Genomic DNA, 26,921 nt, shown 5'->3' with positions numbered 1-26,921 from the left:
ATTCATAAAAAGACCCCATAATTGTGCATTGGATATCCCATAACGCACCAATTTATGTACACCTTGATCATCTAAAATGATTCAGCTGCACATTTTATCTGATTTTGAACCAGACAGTAAATCCAAAATCATGGATCCACCACTCTAAGTGTATTTTGACATTGTTCTGTAAGTTCTCTTTAATTGATGCACCCAAAAAATTATATACTGGTATGCATGAACAGAATTACACATGGCCTTAAGTATTCGTCAACTAGGTCCCTGCTGTGCTGTAAGAGAATTCGAACTGTGTGACAATTTGGGAACCCATCAACAATGTGAGAAATCTTTATATAAAGCTTGAAATGTGAAACTTGACGTGGGATTTTGCAAGCATCTACACTCGCCTCATCGCAATATATTCAAACAAGAAATGGTTTTCTGGCAGACTTGCTGCGTTTTCGTTTTGGGCTGGCTTCAAGCAGAGACCGGGCTTCAAGAAGTGTAAAATCTTCCTCACATGTCAGAATCTGAGCAGTCTCTGGTTTACGAAGAAGTAATTTTGCAACAAGATAACCAGCAATTGACCATGTTTGATAGAGGCGAGCTTGCTTTCCAATGAATTTTCCAGTTTTGATATCGTAGTATTCTGGCCACCGATCCTTGGAAATCCGCTTTTCTACTACGTCAATTGCCCTCTGAGCCAATTCTGGCCTCTTCATTTTTATGCAAGCAGCAGCAAGCTGTGAAACATTTCCATCCAGTTTTTAGTTCCTAATACCGATGATTCATCAGCCATGGTACACATTGAACGTAAGTCCCCACACGGACAAGATGTATTCATCTCAAATTAGAGGTATTTCTTGTTACCTGCCAGAGGAGTGTTGGCCAAGAACCTCCATTGTGGTAGGACCATGGTCTACATTGAGCAATGCAATAATGATAGTCACATTAGCTAAGGTAAAGGTAGCCACATAACGACGTACTTTAACTGTACATAAAAAAAGTATTGCAGGGAATAGAGATGAGGGCCACCGGTAAGGAAGGGGGAAGGAACAGGAGAGGGAGAGGAACAAGGGCAAAAGACGTGCCAAGAAACAGGGGATTGGAGGGGAGGGGAGGGGGCGCGGCTCTGGATACACAGAGAGAGAGAGAGAGAGAGAGAGAGATTCATGTGTTGATGCTAGAGAGGAGAAGCTTACGTGTTCTTTGGGTCACTTCCTGTTATTATCCGCCATTCCTCACCCTCTAGTGCAGGGTAACATATTTTGAGAGGCATATTTCCCACCAGATCTGACCACTTTGCCTCAATCAGGTCTAAAATTGCATCGGACTGCTCAGGAGTGGCAAGGGAGCCAACTATTGACCACAAATTACCCAAGGAAAAAAAGCGGAAGTCCATATGAGCAGGTTGTAGGTTGCCTATCAGGTAGCCCCCACGGTCAGGCATCCATTCTACCAGCCAAGGAGAGATTTGATCTGGATAGATATTGAATTTATTTACTGCATCATAAGAGTACTCTTCCGTCTTGTACCTGTATATCTCATTTAGTTTCTTCATATCCACCCAGTAGTATTCACGTATGTGAAATGACAAAGCAATCAATCTATTAATCATGGCCCGAATGAGGTCCAAGGATCCATCTTCTGGAGTGAGCATCTCCCGTGCACAACGAAGAGCTGAATAAAACAAAGCCTGAAACCCATTCAACACAAACAATCTTCTTACAGATTGTCCCAAATACAACATGTTATTACCAACAGGGAGCTTCCTGCATAAATATACTGCAGATGACGAAAAGGTAAATGTTGCCATACTACACAAAACAACACATGCAAGTTCACATCTGGACAATGTCCAGCAAGAAAAATGTTGCTGGTCACATTCTCTTATTCTTACTTGGATTTCTAAAGGGTGCCCATGAATGCCCATCCTGCGATCGATCATGCAAGATCCGTCAGTAACCAATAAAGTGGGGAACATATCAAAGCCATCTGCCAAACATAATTTCAGTATCATCTTGATCCCAGTTTGCACATCAACTCTTTCTTGCAGAGATAAATCACCAGTACACTTTCCATATGCTCTTAGGAGAATGATCCACCAGAGACCTGAATGAAACAGCAAATCATATGTGGCACATAACCTAAATTTATCATGCCTTAGCAATACTCACATGTTTAGCATTTCAGTGCATGAATACTTAAAGTAATACAGAGCAACTTCTGCTTAAAAACTAAGTTCTTTCATGTTTTTAAATTAAAGATAATCTTTTCATCACAAAAGCGATCCAATACTTCAATTCCTGACCAAAACGTTAATGGACTACTGCTCACCAGAATCAACAGGGGCAACTCGACCAATTGCTGCCTCTCCAAAATCAGGATCCAGAGTCTCCTCCATTGCATTTGGGTCATCACCTTCACGTGGGACAAGGCGTACCTTGAAACTTGCAGGCATAAGGCCTTGTCCAGGGCTGTAGCAGTCCACAGTCTTCTCCCAGCTCTACAACTCAGAATAAGATCTAGGTGATAAGAGATTAAAATTGAACTACAATTGCTCATGCAAGCTGTTACTTGTCAATAGAGTGCCTTTAGCTCCATCATAGTGGATCAAGTGTTTTCTGCTTTGATTACAACAGATTAAACGGCATGCGTCTACACACCCACGTTTTCCACCCTTCCTTGTTGCCTTTCCTTGTATCATGAAAAATTATGCGAGACAGGACAGCCTAAGGCACCCCATGAGAGAGAGAGAGAGAGAGAGAGAGAGAGAGAGAGAGGGCGCTGGGCAGGTCGCGTCGGGTCGTTATAAACAATCAACAATAATATAGACTAGAAGGAAAATGGGCTTTGATGCACACCACTTTTGTATTTCATTTTTTCATTTGATATCTGTCATATAGCAAAACCTGGAATCCCGAAGACCTAACGAGTCACACACCAAGCAAGCCAAACTTTCTTCTGAAATATAGCCCTCACAAAGAGTCAAAAGGGATACATTGCTAATCTAAGAGCTAACAGCACTGATACTTGTGAAAGATGAGAGAATCTACAAATGTCAAAGAAATACATTTATATTAACTTTCAGTCAAAGTGAGAACCAATACGAAAGAAAGAAAGAAAGAAAGTCTATCAACATCTACGGAAGACCTAAGGGTCTATGAGACCACAAAAAATCAGACACAATGAAAGCTAAGGGCTGGAGCCACTAAAAACGGGCACCCATATCATCAGGGCTGGTGTGACAACAAAAATATAAACACGATGTCGCTGTGAGATAGAGAGCCTAAAATATAAAGGGAGACAATGGGATGCCACTAGCTGTCAACTGCCCAATCAGCTAACCATCCAGGTGACTATTGGTGTGAGCAAAAATATAAACGCAATGTCGCTGTGAGATAGAGAGCCTACAACGTAAAGGGAGACGATGGGATGCCACTAGCTGTCAACTTCCCAATCAGCTAACCATCCAGGTGACTACCTATGCATGTTGTCTGTGGGACTAACTCCACTGGTCAGCTGAGCACAGACAATATGATCTCATCTGATGGATTTCGTGAGGGCTGAGGAAAAAAATCAGTGATGGATCACTGTGGTTTAGGCTCTCTGTGCCCCTCCCTCCTCTATAGCTTCCTAGAGGAAGCTCATCGTCGAGCAATTGCCACTGTCACTCTCAAGGTCACTCTCTCCACGTGAACAATATGGAGATGTCTATGGTCCTCATGTGTATGTCCACCCAAGGTCAAGTCTGTCATGTCGTGCAATCTGGCTTACTGCTATGTCTAGTCCCCTGCTGCTCCTGACTTTGGGGGGGACGGGGAGAGAGAGAGAGAGAGAGAGAGAGAGAGAGAGAGAGAGAGAGAACGATTACAAGACGCATGAATACAGCTAGAGAAAAAAAGAAATATAACACAGTGATAGGACAAAATCTGTATCAAGTTTTTTAGCACTGTATATATTTGTGGGTAGGCACATAGTTGTACACATCTAGGGTAGGTGTGGGCTTTTGGCAATTGTGGATTTTTCTTTCACAAAGCATGATGGACTGATGTATATTTTTTTGAGATAATAAAGTATGTTTTGCAGGGACTTCATGGGAAATGATGAAACGCAATGTGGTTGTACCAGACTTCCAGAGCAAGGGTGTCCAGTGTGTGGTCAAATGGAATGTTTTTAGGGTCATGTATAGTCAAGTCATGAAGGGTTTAGTTATGTTTTCCTGAGTCAATGTGCACTTGCATGTTACATGAATTTGATATGTTATGGTGTCCATGTCAAGGGGCTTTTCATGTGTGTGCACGGGGGTGCATGCAAGCTTTAATGTGCATGCTAATGTGTGTGGGAATTGTGTGACTAAAGGTCCAAAATGTGCATTTAACGTGATTTGGGAGAAATGTCTTGAGAGTGGTAAAATGTCACTGATGAGGTGGCAAATTAGGCTGAGGTGGCTGGACTGATTAGGAAGGCATCTTGCTCATGCAAAGGTGGCTACGTGATGGATGTAGGGATGCTTCTAGTCGACGAGCTGGACGTAGATGAAGGTGACAGCTTGCAAGAGGATTCGGGAAGGAGTTCGTGGGCACACAGAGGATGATCACGTAAAGAAGGGGAGGAGAACAGAGTTTTTCGGAGTGGCTGAGGAGAGCGGGATCGTGCAAGAAGGAATACTTGCTGGAGGGCTGGAGGATGCGCTCAGGGTAATAAAGGACGAGTACGCTAGCTCGGGGGTTGAAGGAGATGAAGGGCGCCAGATGTCCAGGAGCTGTTCAGCAGGGAAGGATCGTGCAGTAGAAGCCAGACAATGGCTGGACGAAGATGAGCTTGTGGGGGAGAAGAAGAAAACAGGGATCGCGACTGCAAGCTGAAGTGTGTAGAGGACAAGAGTTCGAGAGTAAGGAGGGAGCTGCGCATGAGCTCTTTGGGTTTCTAAGAAGCAAAGAGGACCAAGAAGAGCGAGGGAGGCGATTGCGAAGGTGGGAGAAGAGGCTGTCATAGCATGAACAGGTGAAAGATAATGGAGGTGCTTCACTGAGAGCACGCACAGGGTATATACGTATAGAGGCTAGTGGAGAATTCATGGACTGAGACAAATCTATTTGCATGGGAATGGGGCTGGAGAGAAGGGCCATTGCAAGTGCTCGGTATTTTTACGTATGGGACTTGGGCTGTTGCCTTTGGAGGGAGCTGCTTCATGAAGGAGTGTAGTTGGCCGACTGTTGCAGTTGTTGGAGCTAGGGAACTAGCTTCTGGTAATCACACGGGTTGATGGAACTTTGAGATGGCAAGATGCAACACGAGAGCCTGAAGACATAGTTGCAAGAGGTAAGACAGAAGGAAGGTTATGAGCCCGGGAGCTCTGGGATGTTGTAAGAGCAGCTAAGGAAGGCGACAAAGCAGTTGGTCATCGGTTGCACGAGATGATGGAAGGCATATAATGTGCGCAAGAGAGGCTTTTGGCTAAGTGGGTGCTTTATGAGCAAGAGAGAAGTGCTAAGTGCTGAACGAGAGCATTGGGTGGACAATCAGGTATAGAAGCTGGAGTACCTTGGACTGAGAGAGCATGAGATGCAACAAGAATGTGGTTGGGCTTGCATGAGATTAAAAGGCCGAAGTTTTTGCTTGAGGTGTCTTCCGTGTGGGCTTGTACGTGGTTGATTATGAGCTATTGCTTAGTAAAAGCTTGAGAAATAGCTATGGTATGATTTTCTGCTGGAGGACTGTTGGCGACATGAAGCTATGAGTATGGAGTACTCTACGAGCAAGAGAAAGATACAGACGTTGGATGTAGTTGTGTAAGAGCAGAGATGATTGATGCAACCTGCTAGCCAATCCCTTTCACTGTTTTGTTGTTGACTGCAGCTTTGGGGAGAGTTAAGGAATGCTGGAGCTCGGTGTTTGAGAAGGAGATGCTGTGGAGCGATTATGATCACGTCAAGAGTTACGAGCTGTTGCTCTTGATGGAGGCTTATGAGTCATGGCTGTGGAATCTTAATTGTGGGTTGATGTCTTGAAAAGTCTCAAAGATAACCTTCATGTGGGCTGTGGGTTCTTAGTATTCTGAGGCTGACTATTTTCTGAGTTTTTTGGGGGGCAATTTAGTTCTAAGTTCAGTCTGTTTCACGCTGTGTAGTCTTTCCCCTCTTTCAAAGAGTCTGTGTGTGTTCTAGTCAGATTGTGTGGGAGATTGACTTGTTATTCGTGTGCTCTGGATATCTGCTCTGGAACCTGGTTGATAAGCTCATCATCTACGAGCCCACATTGCAGCTGATCCCTATGAAGTTGGAATAAATGGCAGGTGGCCTTATTACATGAAGTTCCTCCTAGAGTCATAAAAAAGGATAGGTTTGTTGCTGGTCTGAAGCCAGAGATTAGGATAAAGATTGAGTGTAAAGAGCTGGTCACTTATGAGGATGCTCTCAGGGTAGCAAAAGAGAAGGAGAGGAAGCAGATAAGATTGTCACAAATGATGCAAGAGATGCCAATGGTTCAGCATGTGCCTGAAATTATCTCTCATGTGAAGCCAGAAATACGGAATCCTGAAGTCAAGAAGGAGGAGAATATGAAAGAAGAAATTCATGAAATGTCGGAACTTATGACGAGTTTGAGTTTGAACTTGATGAATGGTAGGGGAAGAGGTAGATCATCGGGTGGTTATGGTAGAGGCAGCATGCCTTCTTCAAATAATTCAGGCCCGTGGCAGGCAGGACGAGGTCAAGGGTCATTTGCACCTTGTGTCTAGTGCTTTAATTATGGAGAGTGGGGACATTACAGCACACACTGTGATAAGCCTCCTCGTGCTGGAGGTGATGTTTATCCATTGCCAACAGGGTTAAATAATAGGATGAATGATCATAGTGTAGAAGTAAAAGATGCAGGTCAGCCTAGTACCTCTGGAATCTGTAAAGCCACTGCAGAAGAGAAAGGGAAAGGTAAGGCAGTTACATTTGGCTTGTTGGAGTTGGAGGAAGTTAAAGATGTCATGCCATTAGGGAAGAGAGATAGAGAAGAGGAGGTTGGTCCGAGTGCAAAGAAGTGGAAGCAGTCTGAGGAGATGATGACCTACCAAAAGAAGAAGAGCAGGAAGCCCAGAAGGAAGTACAGAACTGCAGATTATCCCATAGGAAGGAGCAGGGAGATTATGATTTGGTGGAAGATCTTTCAGCGAGGAAACCGAACATTACATTTTCTCAAATGATTGGTCTATGCCCAAAGCTTAAAAAAGAATGGAGGCGGGCTGTAGATCCAGCAAAGAAGAACTCTCATAAAGGTACAATTAAGCTGATGTATGTCTCAGAGTTGCCGGATCTTTTACCTGCTGTAGAAGCCTGGCATAAAGAAAAGGGTTTTGGAGAGGCCTATATAGATGGAGGTGCACAGATTTGTGTGATTACCCAGGCTTGTGTGAAAAGATTAGGATTGAAGATATCCCGCTCCTCTACTTATCGCATCAGAATGGCAAACCACTCCAAGGTGAAGACTTAAGGGATAGTACCTGGTCTGGAGGTTGAGGCATTCAGTGTTTCATGTCGAGTGGATTGTCATGTAATCTACAAGGTTGGGAGCCTATCCTTTGATTCTTGGAAGGCCGTGGTTGAGGAAGGTAGGTGCAATTCAGAATTGGCAAAAAGGAATCTTTTCTGTACATACGAATGGGAAGAAATTGAATTTCGATATGGTAAGCAGGGCTGAAGTTTCAAATTCAGCAAGTGAAGAGGAAGAGAGAAGTGAAACCAGCAGTGAGGATGAGAGTTCGGTGACTTCAGAAAGTGATGAAGGAACAATAGCATTGGTGGATTTGGTAGATGAGGAATCACAGGTGGATTTTGTGGGAGCAACAGGGTTCAGTGAGGAAGAAGTGGATAGCTTTGAGGTTATCGAAGATTTAATGCAGCCCAAATGTTCTCAAGAATCAACCCAGGTGTTGATTGAGCAATCATTGAATCCTGATCTCAATGTTGAGGAGAAAGAGGAATATTTGAAGATGTTGCAGAAATACCCCAATTTGTTTATCACTTCTTATGAGGAGATCAGGGGATTTAAAGGGAAGCCTCTGAGGATTGAGCTAAAGGAAGGTGCCAAACCTGTTTTTCAAAAAATAAGGAGATTGATTACAAACCTCTGAATGCAGTGACAAAGAGAAACCACTATCCTCTGCCTTTTCTGGATGATATTCTTGATAAAGTGGCCGGTCATGAAATGTACAGCTTGTATGACGGATATGCAGGGTACTTCCAGATAGCCATAGCCCAAGAAGATCAAATCAAGACTACCTTCATTACCCCCTGGGGCTGTTTTTGTTACAGGAAAATGCCTTTTGGAGTTACCAATGGCCCCTCGCACTATCAGGAGAATTCAGATCTGATTTTATCACCCTTCCTGGATAAATTTTGTAAAGTGTTTATTGATGACATCTGTGTGTACAGTGGAAGAAGGGAGCACTGTGGAAAGCTGGATCAGGTATTCTATGAGATTGATAATAATGGTGGTCAATTAAATCCTAAGAAAACTCAGTTAGCTCGGACCAGCATTAAAATATTGGGGCATATTGTATCTGAGAATGGGATTGAGCCGGATCCAGGTAAAGTAAAAGCTTTAGTTATGCTGTCCTCTCCTGAGAATACCAAGCAATTGCATACCTTTCTCTAGAAGGTGAAGTATCTATCGAGATTTATTCATATGTTATCTCAGATTTTGTATCCCCTTCAGCAAGTGGTAAAATCTGAGCCTCTGAAATGGACGACAGAGAGTGAAGAGGTGTTTGAGGCAGTTAAGGAATCCTTGACTCATATTTCAAGTGTAAAGCCACCAGATTATTCCAGGACTTCTTATGTGAATCCGACTGTGGGACCAGATGCTATTGGTGCTATTCTTTTGCAACAGGGAGAGGGTTCCAGATATATGAGGCCAATCTACTATGCCAGTAGGGTGAAGAGTGAAATAGAAAGAAAGTATTCAGCGGCTGAATTGGTCCTGGCTAGCCTCTTGTATGCCTGTAGGAGATTTCAGTCTCATCTATTGTCCAGGCCTTTTGTGGTTCTCACCTCATGTTCACTACTGCCTCATATGTTGAATACATAGTTACCAGCCGAAACGGAAGAAACGGAAGGAACGGAAGAAACGGAGTTTCCGGCCCCCGCCAAAACGGAAACGGAAGAAACAGCAATATGATACAATTTATGTATAAAAATTTATTTTTTATACATAATATAATCATCAATAGAGTGCAAATCATACATAATACAATTATCTATACTTCAAGCTTCAAGCATCAATGCATCATTCACGCCTCTATGATTCTAAATTCTTGAATGATGCTTCAATAATCTGAAATCAACATGTATCATGACTAACAAGTTTGGCAAGGTAAAAGAGGATGGAGAGGTGGAAGGAGCCTGGAGGTTCAGAGGTAGAAGTGAAGGAGGATGGAGAGGAGGAGGATGGAGAGGTTACAGGTAAGATTAAAGAGAGGATGGAGAGAAGAAGGATGGAGAGCAGGCTGCCAAGCTGCAGCTTGCAGAATGGAGAAGATGGAGAGAAGGATGAAGAGGATGGAGAGCGAAGGATGGAGGTCCGAGGAAAATGGGATGGAGAGTCCAAGAGCAAAGGATGGAGGGATGGAGAGAGCTTAGAGAAGGTGGAGAGAGCAGCAAGGATGCACAGAAGGAGTGCAATGGGCGGGAGGCGGCGAAAAAAGGAGCAAGGCGGCGAAATCGCGATTTTGGGGGTCTAGGGCAAAAACAGGTTTTATGAAACGGTGTTTCAAGAAACGCCGTTTCCGTTTCCTGCCACGAAATGGCCGTTTCATGCAACTATGGTTGAATAGTACAAACATCTCCAGGAGCATGATTAAATGGATAGTAGAGTTACAGGAGTACTCTTTTACCTTCTTGGTTGAGAACTCTACCAAAGCTTCCTTGGTTGATCTCCTCATCTGTAAGGAAGGACCTATTTTAGTTAAAGATGTGGAGAAGAACACTGACATGAATGAAGAAAAAGTACTAGAGGATGCATTTGTTTTACACTTTGATGGATCTTACAAAAAAAGTTTAAATAAAAGTACAGGAGGAATTGTCATTTATGATCCCGGAGGAAATGAGATTCGGAAAATGGGAATTCAGCTTGAAGCCAGCAGTAATAATGAAGCTGAATATGCAGCTCTCTTCGAAGGTTTGAAAGTATGCATTAGTCTGGGTATTAGGAGACTCATGATTAAGGGAGATGCTCTGTTGGTTGTGAAGCAAATTTTAGGTGTCTGGAAGGTTAAGCATGTTCATTTAAAGAGATGGATAAGTGCGGTGAAGAAATTGTTGAATCAATTGGATGCCTGGACACTCCAGCATATTGAAAGAGGTAAGAATGTAAATGCACATGATGCTGCGCAGGAAATTACAGCAGCCTATGTTGATGCAGTAGGAGTGCAGGAACCCTTATACAAAGGAAGGGAGACATTAGCTTGTGAGGAAAGCTTCCTGTTAACTGGTAAAGTGCCTGAAGAAGTTCCGAAACAAAGAAAATACAGATTTATTAAAAGTTGTACTTCTTATTGTTTGATAGATGATGTTCTTTACATGAAAGGGGCTGATCTGGTGCTCAGAAGAATTCCCTGGCATGAGGAAGTTTTTCATATTCTACAAGCTAATCATGAGGGAGTATGTGGAGGACATTTTGCGTTCAAAATCATGCTGAGGAAAATACTTACAGAAGGATATGTGTGACCATCCCTCCAGAGAGAAATAAGACATTGGTACAAGTCATGCCTACAGTGTCAGCAAATGAGTAAGAGGATCTTACATCCAGAACTCAGAAATATCATACTTGCTTATAATATTTTCGAGAAATGGGGAATAGATGCCATCGGTCCTCTACCCATGACAGCCAGGGGAAATTGCTATATGCTGACAGCTGTGGATTATTTGACGAGATGGGCTGAAGCATGAGCAGTACGGGCTGTCAATGCAAAATCTGTATTAAGTTTGTGTATGAGGATATCTGCTGTGGATTTGGTGTACCGCTGGAGTTGCTTTCTGATAGAGGTCCAAGTTTCACGAGTGAACTGATGGATTTATTATGTGGTAAGCTGAGGATTAAACACAGATATGCAAGTCCGTATTACCCTCAATGTAATGGGATGAATGAAAATTTTAATGGTGTGTGTACTAATATCATGGGAAAGATTATAAGAACCTATGAGAAGGAGTGGGATCTTGCTTTGCACTGGGCTTTATGGGCTTACAGAGTTGCAGTAAAAGAAGGCAGCTAGTTTTCACCATTTCATCTTGTTTACCGGAAAGAAGCTTTGTTGCCCTTGGAAGTAGAAATTCCTGCATTACAGATGTTAATGAAGATAAACGAGGATTCAAATTCTACTTTCCAGAACCGGTTATTGGATTTGCAGGAAGCACAACTAGACAAACAAAAGGCGGTGGAACATTATGCTTTAATTCAAGAGGAGAATCAGAAGAGAGCAAACAAGAAATTCAAGGATGAGAAAATCAAGGAGGGTGATCTAGTTTTGAGATACAACAGTAGTCTGGATTCTACCTTCAAGAAGAAATTTGTATGGGATGGACCTTTTCGTGTGACGAAGAAATTCAAAAATGGATCATATCAACTTGAGGATTTGGATGGTCAGCAGCATAAGAATAGAGTTAATGGCTTCAGACTAAAGAAATACTTTCATAGGATCATGAGTGTGGGCAGCTATGGACCTGCTGTAATGAAACCAGATAAGCTGGAAGACCTCATGGATGAGGATATCTCTGAAGAAATTCAAATCTTATATACCTCTATCTGCAAGACATGAATGTCTGCAGACTTGGGGATGGGCAGAATGATAGGACAAAATCTGTATCAAGTTTTTTAGCACTGTATATAGCTGTGGGTAGGCACATAGTTGTACACATCTAGGGTAGCTATGGGCTTCTGGCATTTATGGATTTTTCTTTCACAAGCATGATGGACTGATGTATATTTTATTGAGATAATAAAGTATGTTTTGCAGGCACTTCATGGGAAATGATGAAATGCAATGTGGTTGTACCAAGCAAGGGTGTCCAGTGTATGGTCAAATGGAATGTTTTTAGGGTCATGTAAAGTCAAGTCATGAAGGGTTTTTTTATGTTTTCCTAAGTCAATGTGCACTTGCATGTTACAGGAATTTGATATGTTATGGTGTCCATGTCAAGGGGCTTTTCATGTGTGTGCACGGGGGTGCATGCAAGCTTTAATGTGCATGCTAATGTGTGTGGGAATTGTGTGACTAAAGGTCCAAAATGTGCATTTAACGTGATTTGGGGGAAATGTCTTGAGAGTGGTAAAATCTCACTGATGAGGTGGCAAATTAGGCTGAGGTGGCTGGACTGATTCGGAAGGCATCTTGCTCATGCAAAGGTGGCTATGTGATGGATGAAGGGATGCTTCTAGTCAACGAGCTGGACGTAGATGAAGGTGACAGCTTGCAGGAGGATTCGGGAAGGAGTTCGTGGACACACGGAGGATGATCACGTAAAGAAGGGGAGGAGAACGGAGTTTTTCGGGGGAGTGGCTGAGGAGAGCAGGATCGTGCAAGAAGGAATACTTGCTGGAGGGCTGGAGGATGCGCTGGGGGTAATAAAGGACGAGTACGCGAGCTCGGGGGTTGAAGGAGATGAAGGGCGCCGGATGTCCAGGAACTGTTGAGCAGGGAAGGATCGCGCAGTAGAAGCCAGACGATGGCTGGATGAAGATGAGCTTGTAGGGGAGAAGAAGAAAATAGGGATCGCGACTGCAAGCTGAAGTGTGTAGAGGACAAGAGTTCGGGACTAAGGAGGGAGCTGTGCATGAGCTCTTTGGGTTTCTGAGAAGCAAAAAGGACCAGGAAGAGCGAGGGAGGCGATTGCGAAGGTGCGAGAAGAGGCTGTCATAGCATGAAGAGTAAAAGATAACGGAAGTGCTTCATTGAGAGCAGGCACAGGGTATATACGTATAGAGGCTGGTGGAGAATTCATGGACTGAGACAAATCTGTTTGCATGGGAATGGGAGAAGGGCCGTTGCAAGTGCTGGGTATTTTTACGTATGGGACTTGGGCTGTTGCCTTTGGAGGGAGCTACTTCATGAAGGAGTGTAGTTGGCCGACTGTTGCAGTTGTTGGAGCTAGGGAACTAGATTCTGGTAATCACACGGGTTGATGGAACTTTGGGATGGCAAGATGCAACACGAGAGCTTGGCAATTGCGCGAAGACATAGTTGCAAGAGGTAAGACACAAGGAAGGTTATGAGCCCGAGAGCTCTAGGATGTTGTAAGAGCAGCTAAGGAAGGCGACAAAGCAGTTGGTCATCGGTTGCGCGAGATGATGGAAGGCATATAATGTGTGCAAGAGAGGCTTTTGGCTAAGTGGGTGCTTTATGAGCAAGAGAGAAGCGCTAAATGCTGAACAAGAGCATGGGGTGGACAATCAGGTATAGAAGCTGGAGTACCTTGGACTAAGAGAGCATGAGCTGCAACAAGTATGTGGTTGGGCTTGCATGAGATTAAAAGGCCGAAGTTTTTTCTTGAGGTGTCTTTCGTGTGGGCTTGTACGCGGTTGATTATGAGCTATTTCTTAGTAAAAGCTTGAGGAATAGCTATGGTATGATTTTCTGCTAGAGGACTGTTGGCGACATGAAGCTATGAGTGTGGAGTACTCTACGAGCAAGAGAAAGATACAGACGCTGGATGTAGTTGTGTAAGAGCAGAGATGATTGATGCGACCTGCTAGCCAGTCCCTTTCACTGTTTGGTTGTTGACTGCAGCTTTGGGGAGAGTTAAGGAATGCTGGAGCTCGGTGTTTGAGAAGGAGATGCTGTGGAGCAGTTATGATCACGTCAAGAGTTACGAGCTGTTGCTCTTGATGGAGGCTTATGAGTCATGGCTGTGGAATCTTAATTGTGGGTTGATGTCTTGAAAAGTTTCAAAGATAGCATTCATGTGGGCTGTGGGTTCTTAGTATTCTGAGGCTGAATGTTTTTCGAGTTTTTTGGGAGGAAGTTCAGTTCTAAGTTCAGTCTGTTTCGGGCTGTGTAGTCTTTCCCCTCTTTCAAAGAGTCTGGGTGTGTTCTAGTCAGATTGTGTGGGAGATTGACTTGTTATTTGTGTGCTCTGGATATCTGCTCTGGAACCTGGTTCATAAGCTCATCATCTACGAGCCCACATTGCAGCTGATCCCTATGAAGTCTCACCTATCTGACGTGGTGAAGTACATAACTCCTGGTTGTCTTCCCATTTTTTTTCTTATCAACGGTAAGAAAAGCTATGCTTGATCCTAAACATAACTATAGCCGAAATCCGAAAGACAGACTGCAAACATAGGGTACAGTGGAGTTTCTTCATTATTTTTTGTGAATTAAAGCATTTTTGAAGAAATAAGATGACTAAATTATTAAATTAAGAGTAATGCTAAGGTCTAAGAAATTGCAAAAAGTTCCCACTTCTTGTAAAGTTCAACCAAATTGAGGAATTCTTACAATACTATAGAAAGATATGACACAAGAAGATGTATCTATAATGACATTATATTGTTATTTTTATTTTTTATCCCCCAATGTCTAATGATAGTCTCCTTATCTCACGGAGACATTGGATATATCCATTAAAGATAGTTACTCGGCACCAAAATATTCAAGTTGTCAATGTCTACCATAGATACCGACTTTTAAACCGAAGTACCGAAGGTACTATTGGAGTAGAGGATTCATCGTTCTATCTGTAAGCCCCCAAATGAAGAGAGAATAGGGACAAAAAACCTTATAGGATCGGGAAGGAAGAGGAGCTCCTATATGGGCACAAGAGGAAGATGCCACATGACCAGATCTGAGTGAAGAGGATTGTTGACTGAGAATGACACATATTGAGCAGATGGGCTGATGTGTGGACGACACGAAGAAGAGCTCACATGGCTGTCTTTAGGGCAGCATGGAAGTATGCATGGAGTCTGAAGTAGAGGCTGGGCCGAGGGAAGGCTTTTACAAGGGCAGAGCAAACAAAGATTTGCACATGGAGGCAGATATGTAACCTTGGAGTGGAGGCTTTATCGTCCCACCTGTAGAGGCTTTCTCTTGGTTGGCTGCCACCTCCTTATCTTTTAATCCTTCTTGATTCAGACTCGAATGGCCCTATACCAGGCTTGCTCTACGTTCAAGGGACTTGCAGCAAAATTAAGGGTACCAATTTCCTCGTCTGAATCTCCATCCGCCACCCCATCTAATGGACAGGCAGCAAGCAATGTTTGCTGCCACGTTTGGGGGGGCACAAATTGAGATCCTGAGTTCTTTTCGAATCCACCTTTGGGTTCAACATTCAGCTCTTTAGTGAGGTTGATCACATTGCTGGCTCCTTGTGCTCAGACCTCTGCAATTCATTCCTGCTGGGTTAACAAATCGGTAGCCAGTTTCTTCGCTTCAAGTGGAGCAATTCGTTCCTACCCGATTGACAAATCGGTAACAAGGTCCTTGAGAACTATATATTCTTGGTTGACCTAGTCAAGGTTCTTGGGTTGACACTTCAGCTTCGTGTTTTCTTCTATGGCTTACGTGCTTGGCCTCGGAGAGTTTCTCCTTGAACGAACCAATTTCTCGGCTCACCTCTTCTCTTCTCCATGGGAGCTCAAATTTTCCCTCACTTTCATGCCCTCCTCTACCACTAGGTCTTCTCTTCATTCGAGGCGGTGCATTTTTCTTATAACTCTTGGTGTCGGCTCAAGCCTCTACAAGCTAAATTCATCACGCAAGAGGTTGGAAATTCCATGTGCAATCACATTGATGGCTGGCTGCAGGATTCTACCATATGTATTGCAATACATCTTTACATCAACCTTGGTGGAAACTTTGATGTTGATTTGGGGGATGGTCTGCATAGTTTCGTTCAAATGGCATCCACATGTCGGTTAGCATGTAGTTGCTTGGGGTGCCACTACCTTCCACATTGACGACTTCTTCATCATGACCTACTTTTCCTTGTCATTTGCTTTTTGTTGCATGGGGGGGGTGCTCGCTTGGTGGCTCTTCAACCCTCTTCGTGTTTGTTGGGGGGTGGCAAGTGATCTTCAACTTCTCTGGACCTTCTTGATGGCCAGTGCATCGTATAGATATTTCCTAAAATCATTTAGTTCTATAGATGGTTCAATTGAGCCAAGGATAGTAAGGGATCGGACGTAGGAGAGAGCCAGAGGACATGACTCACCAAATCCGACCCCTAGTGGACACAAACATATCCTCTCTCTTAGGTGTAGGGAAAGAGACCACTGGACTGACAATAACACTTATCAGATAGCGGGCCACATCACAAAAACTACAGAGGAGGAGGGATGGACCCAAACAAGCCGAGTGACAACAACGTTATATCCCTGCTTTTCTCTCTCAACGCCAGCACTCGCCAAATCCTAAGCCACTGTCAGATGAGCTCCTCTTGACTCTCCTCCATCGTCTAGTCATTTTGGTCCCACAGACAGCATACACAGGTCCAGCCACTTAGGGCCAGGTGACTGATTGATAGACTACCACAGGATTCTCCTTAGTGCTTGCTTCCCCCATTATGAGTTTCTCTCGCAGCTATAGCACGATGTACGACTTTATTTCTCATCATAGGCATCACCCTTGGGTAGGGGATGCCCATTTTAGTTTAGGTTTCATTGTCTGTGGTTTCTTTTCAGTCTCATAGACCCTTTGGTCTTTTTTGTAGACACTATTGAGACAGATTAGAGAGTAGGTGACCACAACACAAGAGGCTGAAGTCAACCGAGCACAGTGCCACATAACAGATTTCTAAGAATTCAAGTCAGCTCCAAGACATAGTGAGGGGGAGGAGCTAGCTGACATGATGGCAATGTGGATCGGCAGGGAGAGACAAGCTAGGGACACAGAGCACTCACAATCGAGGCCACTCTATCTGGGCCCTCCTCAGAGGATATTGCTAGAGACGAGGCGTCACTCTCGACATTGCCCATCGGATAAAGAGATCAAGTAGACCACATCCTCTGCCACCACAGCAAGAGACTGGCTCATAGATGCATATACTTACAGCCCACCAGAGAGCCACCATGGCACCAGGTGCAAGTAGACCTTGATGTGGCCCGGCTCGACACACCTTTTATTTGTCTCCCTTGAGCTTTTTCACATGATCATGAATCTTCGAAGTGAGTAGCTTTGTCCAGTTGACCCTGCTTTTCGCACCTTTTGTACAAACTGCCTAGTTACACACGTGGCCCTATCCAAGAATATATTGGCACATTCGTCTTCCCAGAGCCTAGGACTTGTCATCTTTGGATGAAATCCAGAATGTCATCACCATCTCTACTTCGATGATGGCAATTCACTTCTTTGCGGATTGGAACGTCTTCATGCTCCCTCGTATGTATCAATGGCTTCTTTTGCCACTGCTTGGTCAAGTGCCAAAGTCCAGGGTGACTCCTAGAATCTCTGAGGCCTATGAGGTTGAGCCAATTGATCATTGTTGGTGGCCAACTTCGCTCCACTAGTGGCTAGATGTCAATTCCTTTGCCTTTGTCGGCTGCCTTTTATTTCTTGGGTGATTGTGCTTTGTCTTTTGCCTTCGCCTCTACCTTCCACTTGGGAGGAGCACTCGCCATTTGGTCAATGTAGGCTTTGTTCATTTCTTGAAAAGTTAGGTGCTGCGAACACTCCGCAAGTTGTGTATTTGCATGTGTGTGTGTGTGTGTGTGTGTGTGTGTGTGTGTGTGTGAGAGAGAGAGAGAGAAAAGAAAGAAAGACTAAGGTCTACGAGACTGAAAAGAAACCAGATACAATGGAACCTAAGGGTGGGGCCACTAAAATGGGCACCCCTACCCAAGGTTGATGCCTATGACGAGAAAAAGCAGTAGTATATCGTGCGATCGCAGTGAGAGAAACCTACAAAGGGCAGTAAACCAGGGAGAATCCCCTGGCTATCTATCAATCGGCCACCCTTCCCTGCGTGGTTGGACTTGTGTATTCTATCTATAGGCCCAAGACCATTGGACGGCCGAAGAGAGACAAGAGGAGCTCATCCAAAAAATGGCTCAGGATCTGGCAAAGGCTGGGGTCGAGAGAGAAAGTTAGAGGTAGAACGCTGGTATTGCTCGGCCTATCTGTTCTCTATAGTCTCCATGAGGTGGCCCACTGTCTGACTATCATCACTACAATTGTCTGTCTCCTCGAGAGGATATGTCTGCGGCCCTCATGTGAGGATACTTAGGGCCGGATCTATTGAGTCGTGTCCTCCTGCTCATTAACGTTTGTAGGAGGCCTCACAGGCCTTTGAGACAAAGTACAAAACCAAAAGTAACTCATACAAGCCGTTAAGGGCTGAAGCAAAGGGCTCACTAAGGTCCTTACTGAAAACTAAAGTGCTCAACTAGCGAGCAAAATAGCAAAATGGCAAAGTGGCAAATAGCACAATAGTATTAGGTGCTCAGAGCTAATGCTTCGAGTACACGCACATGCTCCATATATCTAGGCACTTTGGTGGCTCTCTAATCGGATGCTAGGAGCTCTCATATCTGTGCCTGTCAAGCTGACTCTCGGGGTGCCGGAGGACGTGGTCTCCTCGATCTCTGTAACCAATGGGCTACATCAAGTGGTCTCCTCTCAGGAGAGCCTCTCAGGAGGGCTGAAATAGATTGGAGCTCAATCGTGTGTGCCCAAGTCACTCTCCATGCCGCATGTGGAGAGTGCGCCTCTCATCTGGTAACATCGTCGTGGTGACTCTCACTGCTAATCCATAATGCCCTCATCACATCGAGCTCCTCTCCCTCAACCTCCCCGCAAGCCGACTCAGATGCATAGAAGTCTATGACACGAGACTGAGCTTGGTCGATCTCGGTGACCAATGGCATCACCTTTTGCTACTCTCTGGTCTGTCGTGTCAGTATATCTCTATGTCACCGCATCTAAATCAAATAGAGCCCAACACAAACCTAGTTGGGAAAATGGATCAGCCGTGTAAGCGAGCCAAAGCCATGCCCCTTCTAAAAGAGGTAGTGATATCACCCCCGGATCTCATAGTAGACTGGGCAAACACATAGAAAGTGCTCCTCTGTCTCAACCTCTCCCATCTGGCATAGTCTACAGATTCTCTATTCTCTGGGTATGCCTGTAGCTCTCCCTGCTTCAATACTCAACTGATGCAACGAGACTCGCAACTGTCCGATAGCAATCCTAAAGGCATGTGAGACTCTTCTATCCTCCAGATACTGAGGTTTGATGACGAGACCATACTCCGAGACCCTCAGGAAGTGGTCGTGGTAGAACTGGATCTTGGTGAGGAACTCCTAGTCTCCCCCCAAGCCTGAGGCGTATAAAGCCAGAGGAGGTCCAACCGTACGATACGCTTGATCTCATCTCATGAAATCATCTCGGGTGGTGCATCCATGCTGTACTGAAAGGGGAGAAGTCCATCCATCTCAATGCCGTGACTACCAAACCATATCGACACCCATCCATACCATGCTGTATCAACACCACTCTCTGCCAGTCACCTAGATGACTCTAGTGCTAGCCTTGGTAATCTCCCCTGGGGTAAGACCCAAGCTATGTGGAGGAATGTCATTGTCTAAAAGATGGCATCAACCTGGAGCGGTCAAGGCGAACTCTACCTGTATAATCTAATAGGGAACCAAGGGCTTACTCCGAATCATCCTAGATCCCATAGTCCCCTATAGCCTCTCAAATCTCTTCCACTCTGTCGCTGAAATGCCACTACCCCAGAAAGGTGTTATGTACATGGCATTCAATCTCACTAGGGTGCTTTATCGGAGGGTCCTAGAAGTGTGCTTGGAAGCACTGCCTCTCTAGTCGGGCCATAGCACCCCACCGTGTAAGTCGTGATGTAGCTGCATGGGTCACTGTGAAAATTGGTCCAATGAACACTGCCCCCAAATTAGTGTAAGACTGCACCATATCTACAGGCTCACCTCGGTACATGAAACTGTGGCAACGAGACATTGCTCACGAGGTGTTGAAGATCATAACCTTGGTCTTTCCAAGGTTAACTGTCAAGTCTCACTCTCTCCAGAACATCTCCAGAGCTTCTAAATGTTTCTGCGGTCCCCCTACTGAGGATGATATGATGACTATGTCATCTGCGTGCACCGTGCAGCAGTATCTGCACCATCAAGTCAGCCAGAAGTGAACCCTCTCCACCTAGATAATCTACAAAGAATGTAATCTCATCGATAAAGGGCCCGAAGAGAGTCGGCGGGAGGGGGGCAGCCTTGCTTCACTCCAATTGTGCTCTCAACCCAATCCGATAGACCTCCCAAGGCACGTACTCTCCCTCTGACAAACTCAAATAGGCTCATCACCCCCCAAATCATGATCTTTGGGAGTTGCAACTCCTGTAATCTCCTGATCAAGTGGGGACGTGGGACAGCATCAAATGCCTTACAAAAGTCTACAAAGCAAGTGTAGACTTTCTAGTGCCTCGACTTAGCCTCCTCAATGATAGCCCTTAAGGTGAAGATGTGGTCCAAGGTGGAGTGAATTGTCTCCGAAAACCTGCCTGTCTAAGCACCACTGTCCATGACCTTCAGTGTGGCTGTTGATCCCCCTCTATAGTACCAACTCATATATCTTAGCTAGAATGTGGCCAATCATAAGAGTGTGGTAGTTCCCAGTATCCATGGGATCACCTACCTTGTGTATTGGTACTATGGTACTAGCACTCCAAGTAGATAGAAAGTCATGGCATACAACATGATTAAACAGTTGAGCTAGAACCGGGGTCAAGACCTCCTACCCATGAGCAAAGTGTTCAGTGCGTAGTCCCTCATGATCTGGAGATCTCCAATTATATAGCCGAAGAAGGGCGGCCCGTACATTTTGTGCAGTAAACAAGTGACATATAGTGGGCCTGGGCGTGGAGGACATATCAAGTGACGTCTGACCTAGGACATCATAAAGAAAACATGCATATGTGTGCCAGACAACTGGATCTGTGATGGGGATGGGAGGCTTCCCTCTGATAAGAGCCCCTGACGTGTAGTAGGATCCCTCCCACGAAAGGATCCGATCACCTCATCCATCTTGTGTATGAGGAAAGCCTGCTTCTTGCATCGTGTCACTCGGCGTGAGATACATTGTGCGTTTGGTGAAGTCAAATGTCCCAATGCTCACTCACGTGTGAGGTGGGCTCCCATCTCTCTGCGCTCGTTGTCAAACCAGGGGTTTTGGGGCATCTTTCCATCTGGGACACATGCGGATCGAGTTGTGGGGAATGATCTACTCACAGACTCCTATATCACTGAGACAAGGGTATCTGAGTCATGGGCGAGGCCCATCCCATCCGGCTCACATATACCGAGGGTCAAGAGCACGGTCAAAATGGATCTGAACACAAGTGAGTGCAGGAGGGGCCCTCCTCATGACTGGCATGGCAGTGAGGCAACAGCTAGTGAACCATGTGGAACAAGTGAGCCTACCAGATGATAGCCGTCTCCAGAGACCGTTATAAATGATCAAGTCATGGATAGCCGCCTCAAGTAGATGTCTCCCTTATGTTATCACCGGTGCATCTACATATGCTGACTACCTCACTATCCCTAGCTCTGCTGCATCCATTTCCGGTACAATGAGGGAATCATCATCAAAATCTAGCAGGACGACTTGTCTATCTCCGGTGCGTGCATTGAAGTCAACCAGGAGGAGAGTGTCCCCCTGCTAGAGAGCTCCGTATGTCATCATGAATAGTCTCATATGGGCTGTGCCCTTCCTTGGTGACATCTTGTGCACAAGATGATGTATCTAAGGGGAAGTAACACACTGCAATGAAAATCGGATGTGTGTCTGGTAGCTGAACTCGTACCCACATATGTCATGCATGCTCCTCTCTCCGAACTCTAAAAAGGGTATGAGTTCAGCTACCAGACACATGGGCTGATTCCTAGATATATCCCATCACTCTTAACAGCCCTCTTCCCAAGCTTTCACGACTCTCGGTGTAGAAGATCACATCTCTGTCGGTGTATGTTTCCAAGAAACCCCAAGGATCGGACCAAAGGGTACCATTGCAATTCCACACTACTACTTTCAGCCCCCTTTGTACACCCAGCCCATTGGTCCAACACCGTCATACTTCCCCATCTTCTTTCTCCTCCCTATCTACTCTCTCCCAGATGATCACTCTACCATTTCTATAAGCCGCCCATTTTCCTGCTTCTCTAACTGCCATGACACGTACCATTCCTTCCCTTCAATGTTCCTGTTGCAAGAGAGTGAGGTCACCATCAAGGTATATTTTGGTCCCTTTCAAAGTTGCCCTCATGCTCATGAGGGTACATCTATCCATTGCTGTCCGGAGTGTCTTCTTAGCACTTTCTCGACATTCTTGATTTTCTTGATTGGGTGTTCTTGTTGTTTTGTAGGTGCAGGGTCAACTGGAGCAGGTCGCCTGGGCAATGCAAGCCCAAGCAGGGCTCGGTCTGCTGGACAGACCAGGAGGTAGCAGAGAGGCTGGGAGCAGCCTCGTGATGACAGGCGGGGGCTAGAGAGAGCACCGCACAGTGCAGAAGGGCTAGGGAGCCTCCTGAGAGAGAATTCACGCTGTGTGTAGAGGCAAGGGAGCCCCCCGCAAAGCAAAGGCGGGACCTGGAGGTCCTGTGAAGCAGAGAGAAGCCCCCACGGTGAGAGGGGCCTAAGGTGAAGGGTCGCAACTACGAAGAGAGGCGGCTAGGTGTGGAGCAGGTGCGTGAGGAGGAGCAGCAGCATGGCGGGAATTTCAGGCCATTATCAATGGACCCTTCACACAAATAATTGGCATACGGTTCAAGATCTAACTAGCACTAATGAAGCTGAGCAATTTACAAAGAGCTAATGAAGGTCTGGCCGAGAACTTCAGCTGCTTGATACCTTGTAGGACAGTCATTTTGCAACATTAAGAATAGCAAATACTGTCTTCAGAGGGATCAATTCTAACCATTTACATATCTTAATCCCTTCATGCATTTTCTTCATCTACTTTCCATTCAGTAGACTTCCAAACTCAGTTGGATGCAGTGTAGAATCAATATCTACATGCTTGTGACACAGAAAGCCTTACTGGACCATGCCGACTTTAACAACTTGTTATCAAAGAGCCACATACTACTAGGAAAGTTCCAACAGACCCTAGCCTACCCTGTCCCAAAACTGTCATCATGCACTACCCTCAGGAGTCTCTATGCTGCATCTCTTATCAAGCCTGCCGCTTTTTCAGATAGCCCAAACAAAGAGATTCCACAAAACCTGATGGTTGCCTATTGTAAGTTGCCTAAAAAATCAGTTGTGTGAAAGGCTGCTGTTAGAGAGGTGAAAATATCTGCAGCCTTTAAGGTCATAGGTATGGTAATAGTTTGAGCTTGACAAATTTTAAGTTGCATATAAACAGAGGCTTTGAAAGCACTGCACAAAAATCAACGCTCCAAAGGACAGCAACGAAAAATTAAAGCTATACTTCGTCCCTGAAATCCAAATGGATGCAATAAACATTAAAGGAGTTCATAAATAGTGTGCATATATCTAGATGAGTGAGCCTACACACCAAAAGTTTCTTTCTCAATTTTCTAATTGTTTCTTAGAGGATTTACTGCCTGGATTACCTTGTTCTCGACCTGAAGATCATAGGATAGAAATCCTACCGGGCAATACTCCACCTTGCAAAGCTCCTTATAGAGTCAATCAGCTAGAGCAAAAGGAAATTCAAAAGCAAGTGGACTAATAGAGAGAGGATTGATAAGACCCAGTAGTTTTCCTTATGGAGCACCTGTCTTATTAGTCAAAAAGAAAAATGGAACCTATCGAATGTGCATAGACCATCGTGCACTAAACAAAATCGCAGTGAAGAACAAATACCCAATCCCTAGGATTCATGACCTTTTAGACAAATTGAAAGGGGCCAAGGTCTTCAGTAAGATAGATCTCAAATCCGGCTATCATTAAGTTTGTATGGTAGAAGAGGATATATACAAGACTGCCTTTAGAACTCAAACGGGACATTGTGAATTCCTAGTTATGCCTTTTGGGCTACCTAATGCTCCAACGATGAACCGAATCTTTTTTAAACACCAAGATTGTGGGGTAGTATTTTCCGATGATATTTTGGTGTTTGGCAAAGACATTGAGGAGCATAAGGAACATCTGAAGCTAGTCTTTTCACTCTTGAAAGAAAATCAATTGTACATAAATCCTGAAAAGAGTAGTTCCTTTCAGATAGAGTATTTGGGTCACATAGTATCCGCAGATGGAATTCGAGTAGATCCAAAGAAGATTGAATGCATAGTCACATGGCCTAAACCCCGAGATATACACAAATTAAGAACATCATTAAAAAGAAATCCTGAGGACACACCTGTAACTGTAGAGTATGCAGAATGAAGTTTCTGACAATTTCAGTTTCCCCTTTAAGCAAGAAAGCAATGGCTGAAGGGATGAAATCCCGAATGAACACTTGGTCATAATTCAAGGGACTCGGATCAGCAGGATCGTTGGCTGCAATGGTTCCAACTGGACTCCCACAATAGAACACTGTAGCGTTTTTCAGGAGTTCCCATGCTTCCTTCTCTATAAAGTTCTCTTCAGGATCAATTTCTTTGGACGTACCTGCAGACGTTGCAAAGTTATCAAGCCTTTGCTGGCTTGAACTAACGTTCTGTTGGTATGTATTGTTAGCTGGTTCTTGGCCTGGCACAACGCTCTGATCAGAAGCAGCAGGATGAACATAGATGTTTTCCACTTGCAGCTTTTCAACGACTGAAGCAACTACTGATAGCTTCTCTCTTTCCTGGGTACGTTCATTATTTTCTGGTGAGACTACATTCTTCCAATCTGGGTCTCCTGTTATCACATCTTTGTGCTGACACTGAATCTTCAAATAGTGTTGCTTTGTGTCTCCACGGAGAAACTTACCGGAGGGCAGGCATCTTGGTGGGTACAATGAAGACGACGAAATGCCAGATCTTAAACAGGAAATGCGCAAAACATCATTGTTATTGATCTCAGAGCATGAGGCACAGGAAAGGTGAGAAATGATGCGAGAATTATGATGCAGCCTCCAAGTCCCGTTTTTATTTGAACATGACCCCGAGCAAGCGTGAGTGCTGGCATGCGATGAGAACTGACAACTTGCAGAAGGGAACTTCTTTATCAATGTGCTCAACCCCTTTTGCTTCCATAAGGAATTGAGAGGACAGCTTAAGTATGCACAAGACTGCCCGCATAGGTTCTCCGATCTGTGTAGATGCAGAGGTTGCTTCGAGCCAACGAACATACAAGGGATAAGAAACGCAGGGCCTAGCGGAGGCACCAGTGCCTTGGGCGAGGTAATGTGATTCATAAGAAAAGGGAAATGTAGAACCGCCTCTTTCAAGATCGAAACTATCTCAGAATACCCCAGTTCCGACGGAGCGTTATCGCTCTAAACTGTCTAGGGGCGGAAAGAACTGTTATTGAGTTTCGAAGCGAGGAGAAGAACACGGACGAGAATGCTGCGTAACTGGCAAATCAAAAAAATCGAAAACTGGAAATCTATCTCCGAACTTGTGACAATACGTTCCTCCCCAGCGTCAGAAGCGACCGCATCTCAGTGAGCAATACGTCAAACTGCCGACACTGCTGCAGCACAGTAATTCCTCCAGAATCGACTTCCGCATCCATGAATTGAGGATCAAACTCTAAATTGGTAAAGGAGGCAAGGCAATGTAAGGATGTAAAGGCAATTTATGCGCGAGGACAACGAGAAGAGCGGCACGGGTGGTGCATTTTTCCGCGCAGAGGAAACCGAATGAGGAAGAAGAAGGAGGTAATCTGAAGCAAGGCGAGAAACAATATGGAAATGTGTGAAATGTGAATCCAGATTAAAGCAAGCAGAAGCAAAGGAGGAGGAGCGTGCTTGTTGGGATTGGCAAGATCAGGATGGATGGATGGAGAAGATGGAGCAGATGGATGGCAAGATCAGGATCGATTGATGGAGAAGAAAGAAAAAGCTCCTGAAAAGAAGAAGAAGAAGAAGAAGAAGATGAAGAAGAAGATTAGTCGCAGAAGAACAGTTGGAGCGTGTCTTGTTTTATACCCACAAATTCTCAGTATCCCAAAACCCCCCCCCATTGGTCGCTTTGCTTGCTCTCACTCTTTTTCCACCCTAGCACTTCTTCTTCTTCTTCTTCTTTCCTTCTTGCGTGCCTGCCTCCTATTGGGGCGTGTTTCCTTCCACCACTTCAGCGGTGCCACGACGGCCGCTTGTGCACTGCCTTCCGACCACACGCTATATTGAACCCTAGCACAACACTCAACCAGCACCAGCAGACAGAGCACCTCTATGGACAGCTGCAGTGCTAACCGAGCAGCTCTCACGTCTCTATCAAAGACTTGCGCCAAGCTGGGCAGCATAGCTAGGTTTTGGTAATGCTCGAACCTGCACCTTAGATCTTAAACCCACACCACCGTCCGTTCATTTTTTCAAGCGTGACCTAAGACGGATGCATCGCCTGACGTTAAAGAAATTCTTCTTCTTCTTGCACCAACTCCTTTAGTGGCAGCTCTTCATCAGGCTCTTTACACACTCGGAGGCACCCATCAATAGGAGGCAAGTTTTTTGACGATGGGCTCACATCTCATTACACACACAAACACCCATGACCAAACCTTCCTGGCTACCCAACGATGGGGCCCTTCAAATATGTCAATCACATGTGTGTTCAGGGTCCCACAAATTATTAAGCCAACGTTGAACGGCCATTGGGCGATGTGTACAGGGGGTGCCCATGGGTAGGCACTCAATTTTGTAAAAGCCCACAATGGGCAGCTAGTGCAAGTAATGGGGTGTGTCCATTCAAGACTACCCAGGACTCTTCTTGGATGCCCACATGCGCGGTTGTACTTGGGAACCCTTTGGCAGTATGTAAACGACCTGATTGAGTGTGCTTGGGCATGGACGAGCATTGTTTAGCATTTCATGGCG

The 26,921-nt window shown here is 45.0% G+C and overlaps 1 protein-coding gene across 1 annotated transcript; it reads right to left on the bottom strand.

Annotated features, from left to right (window-relative positions):
- LOC147887819 (neutral/alkaline invertase 3, chloroplastic-like) lies at window positions 1-25,985 on the bottom strand. The gene is made up of 6 exons (XM_087393617.1): window positions 24,315-25,985; window positions 2,317-2,485; window positions 1,880-2,091; window positions 1,182-1,675; window positions 850-898; window positions 1-722 (listed from the first exon to the last, which is right to left on the bottom strand). The coding sequence occupies exons 1-6, from the start codon at window positions 25,296-25,298 to the stop codon at window positions 402-404; spliced, it is 2,229 nt and encodes a 742-aa protein (XP_087249743.1). The 5' UTR covers window positions 25,299-25,985; the 3' UTR covers window positions 1-401.
- Between the last annotated feature and the right edge of the window lie 936 nt (window positions 25,986-26,921).

The sequence above is a fragment of the Dipteris shenzhenensis genome, chromosome 22 (assembly GCF_047967505.1).
Source record: "Dipteris shenzhenensis isolate YYH24624 ecotype China chromosome 22, Dip_SZ_1.0, whole genome shotgun sequence".
Classification (NCBI taxonomy): domain Eukaryota; kingdom Viridiplantae; phylum Streptophyta; class Polypodiopsida; order Gleicheniales; family Dipteridaceae; genus Dipteris; species Dipteris shenzhenensis.
Note: the sequence above shows the minus strand (reverse complement) of the source record. Positions and strands in the feature narration are given on the sequence as shown.

Excerpts from the sequence above, each read along its gene's own strand:
- LOC147887819 (XM_087393617.1), bottom strand. The coding sequence starts at position 25,298 with ATGAATCACATTACCTCGCCCAAGGCACTGGTGCCTCCGCTAGGCCCT. Across the intron at positions 1,676-1,879 it reads GGCACCCTTTAGAAATCCAA|GCTTTGTTTTATTCAGCTCT; the intron begins GTAAGAATAAGA and ends AATGGGTTTCAG. Across the intron at positions 723-849 it reads GGCCAACACTCCTCTGGCAG|CTTGCTGCTGCTTGCATAAA; the intron begins GTAACAAGAAAT and ends AATGTTTCACAG.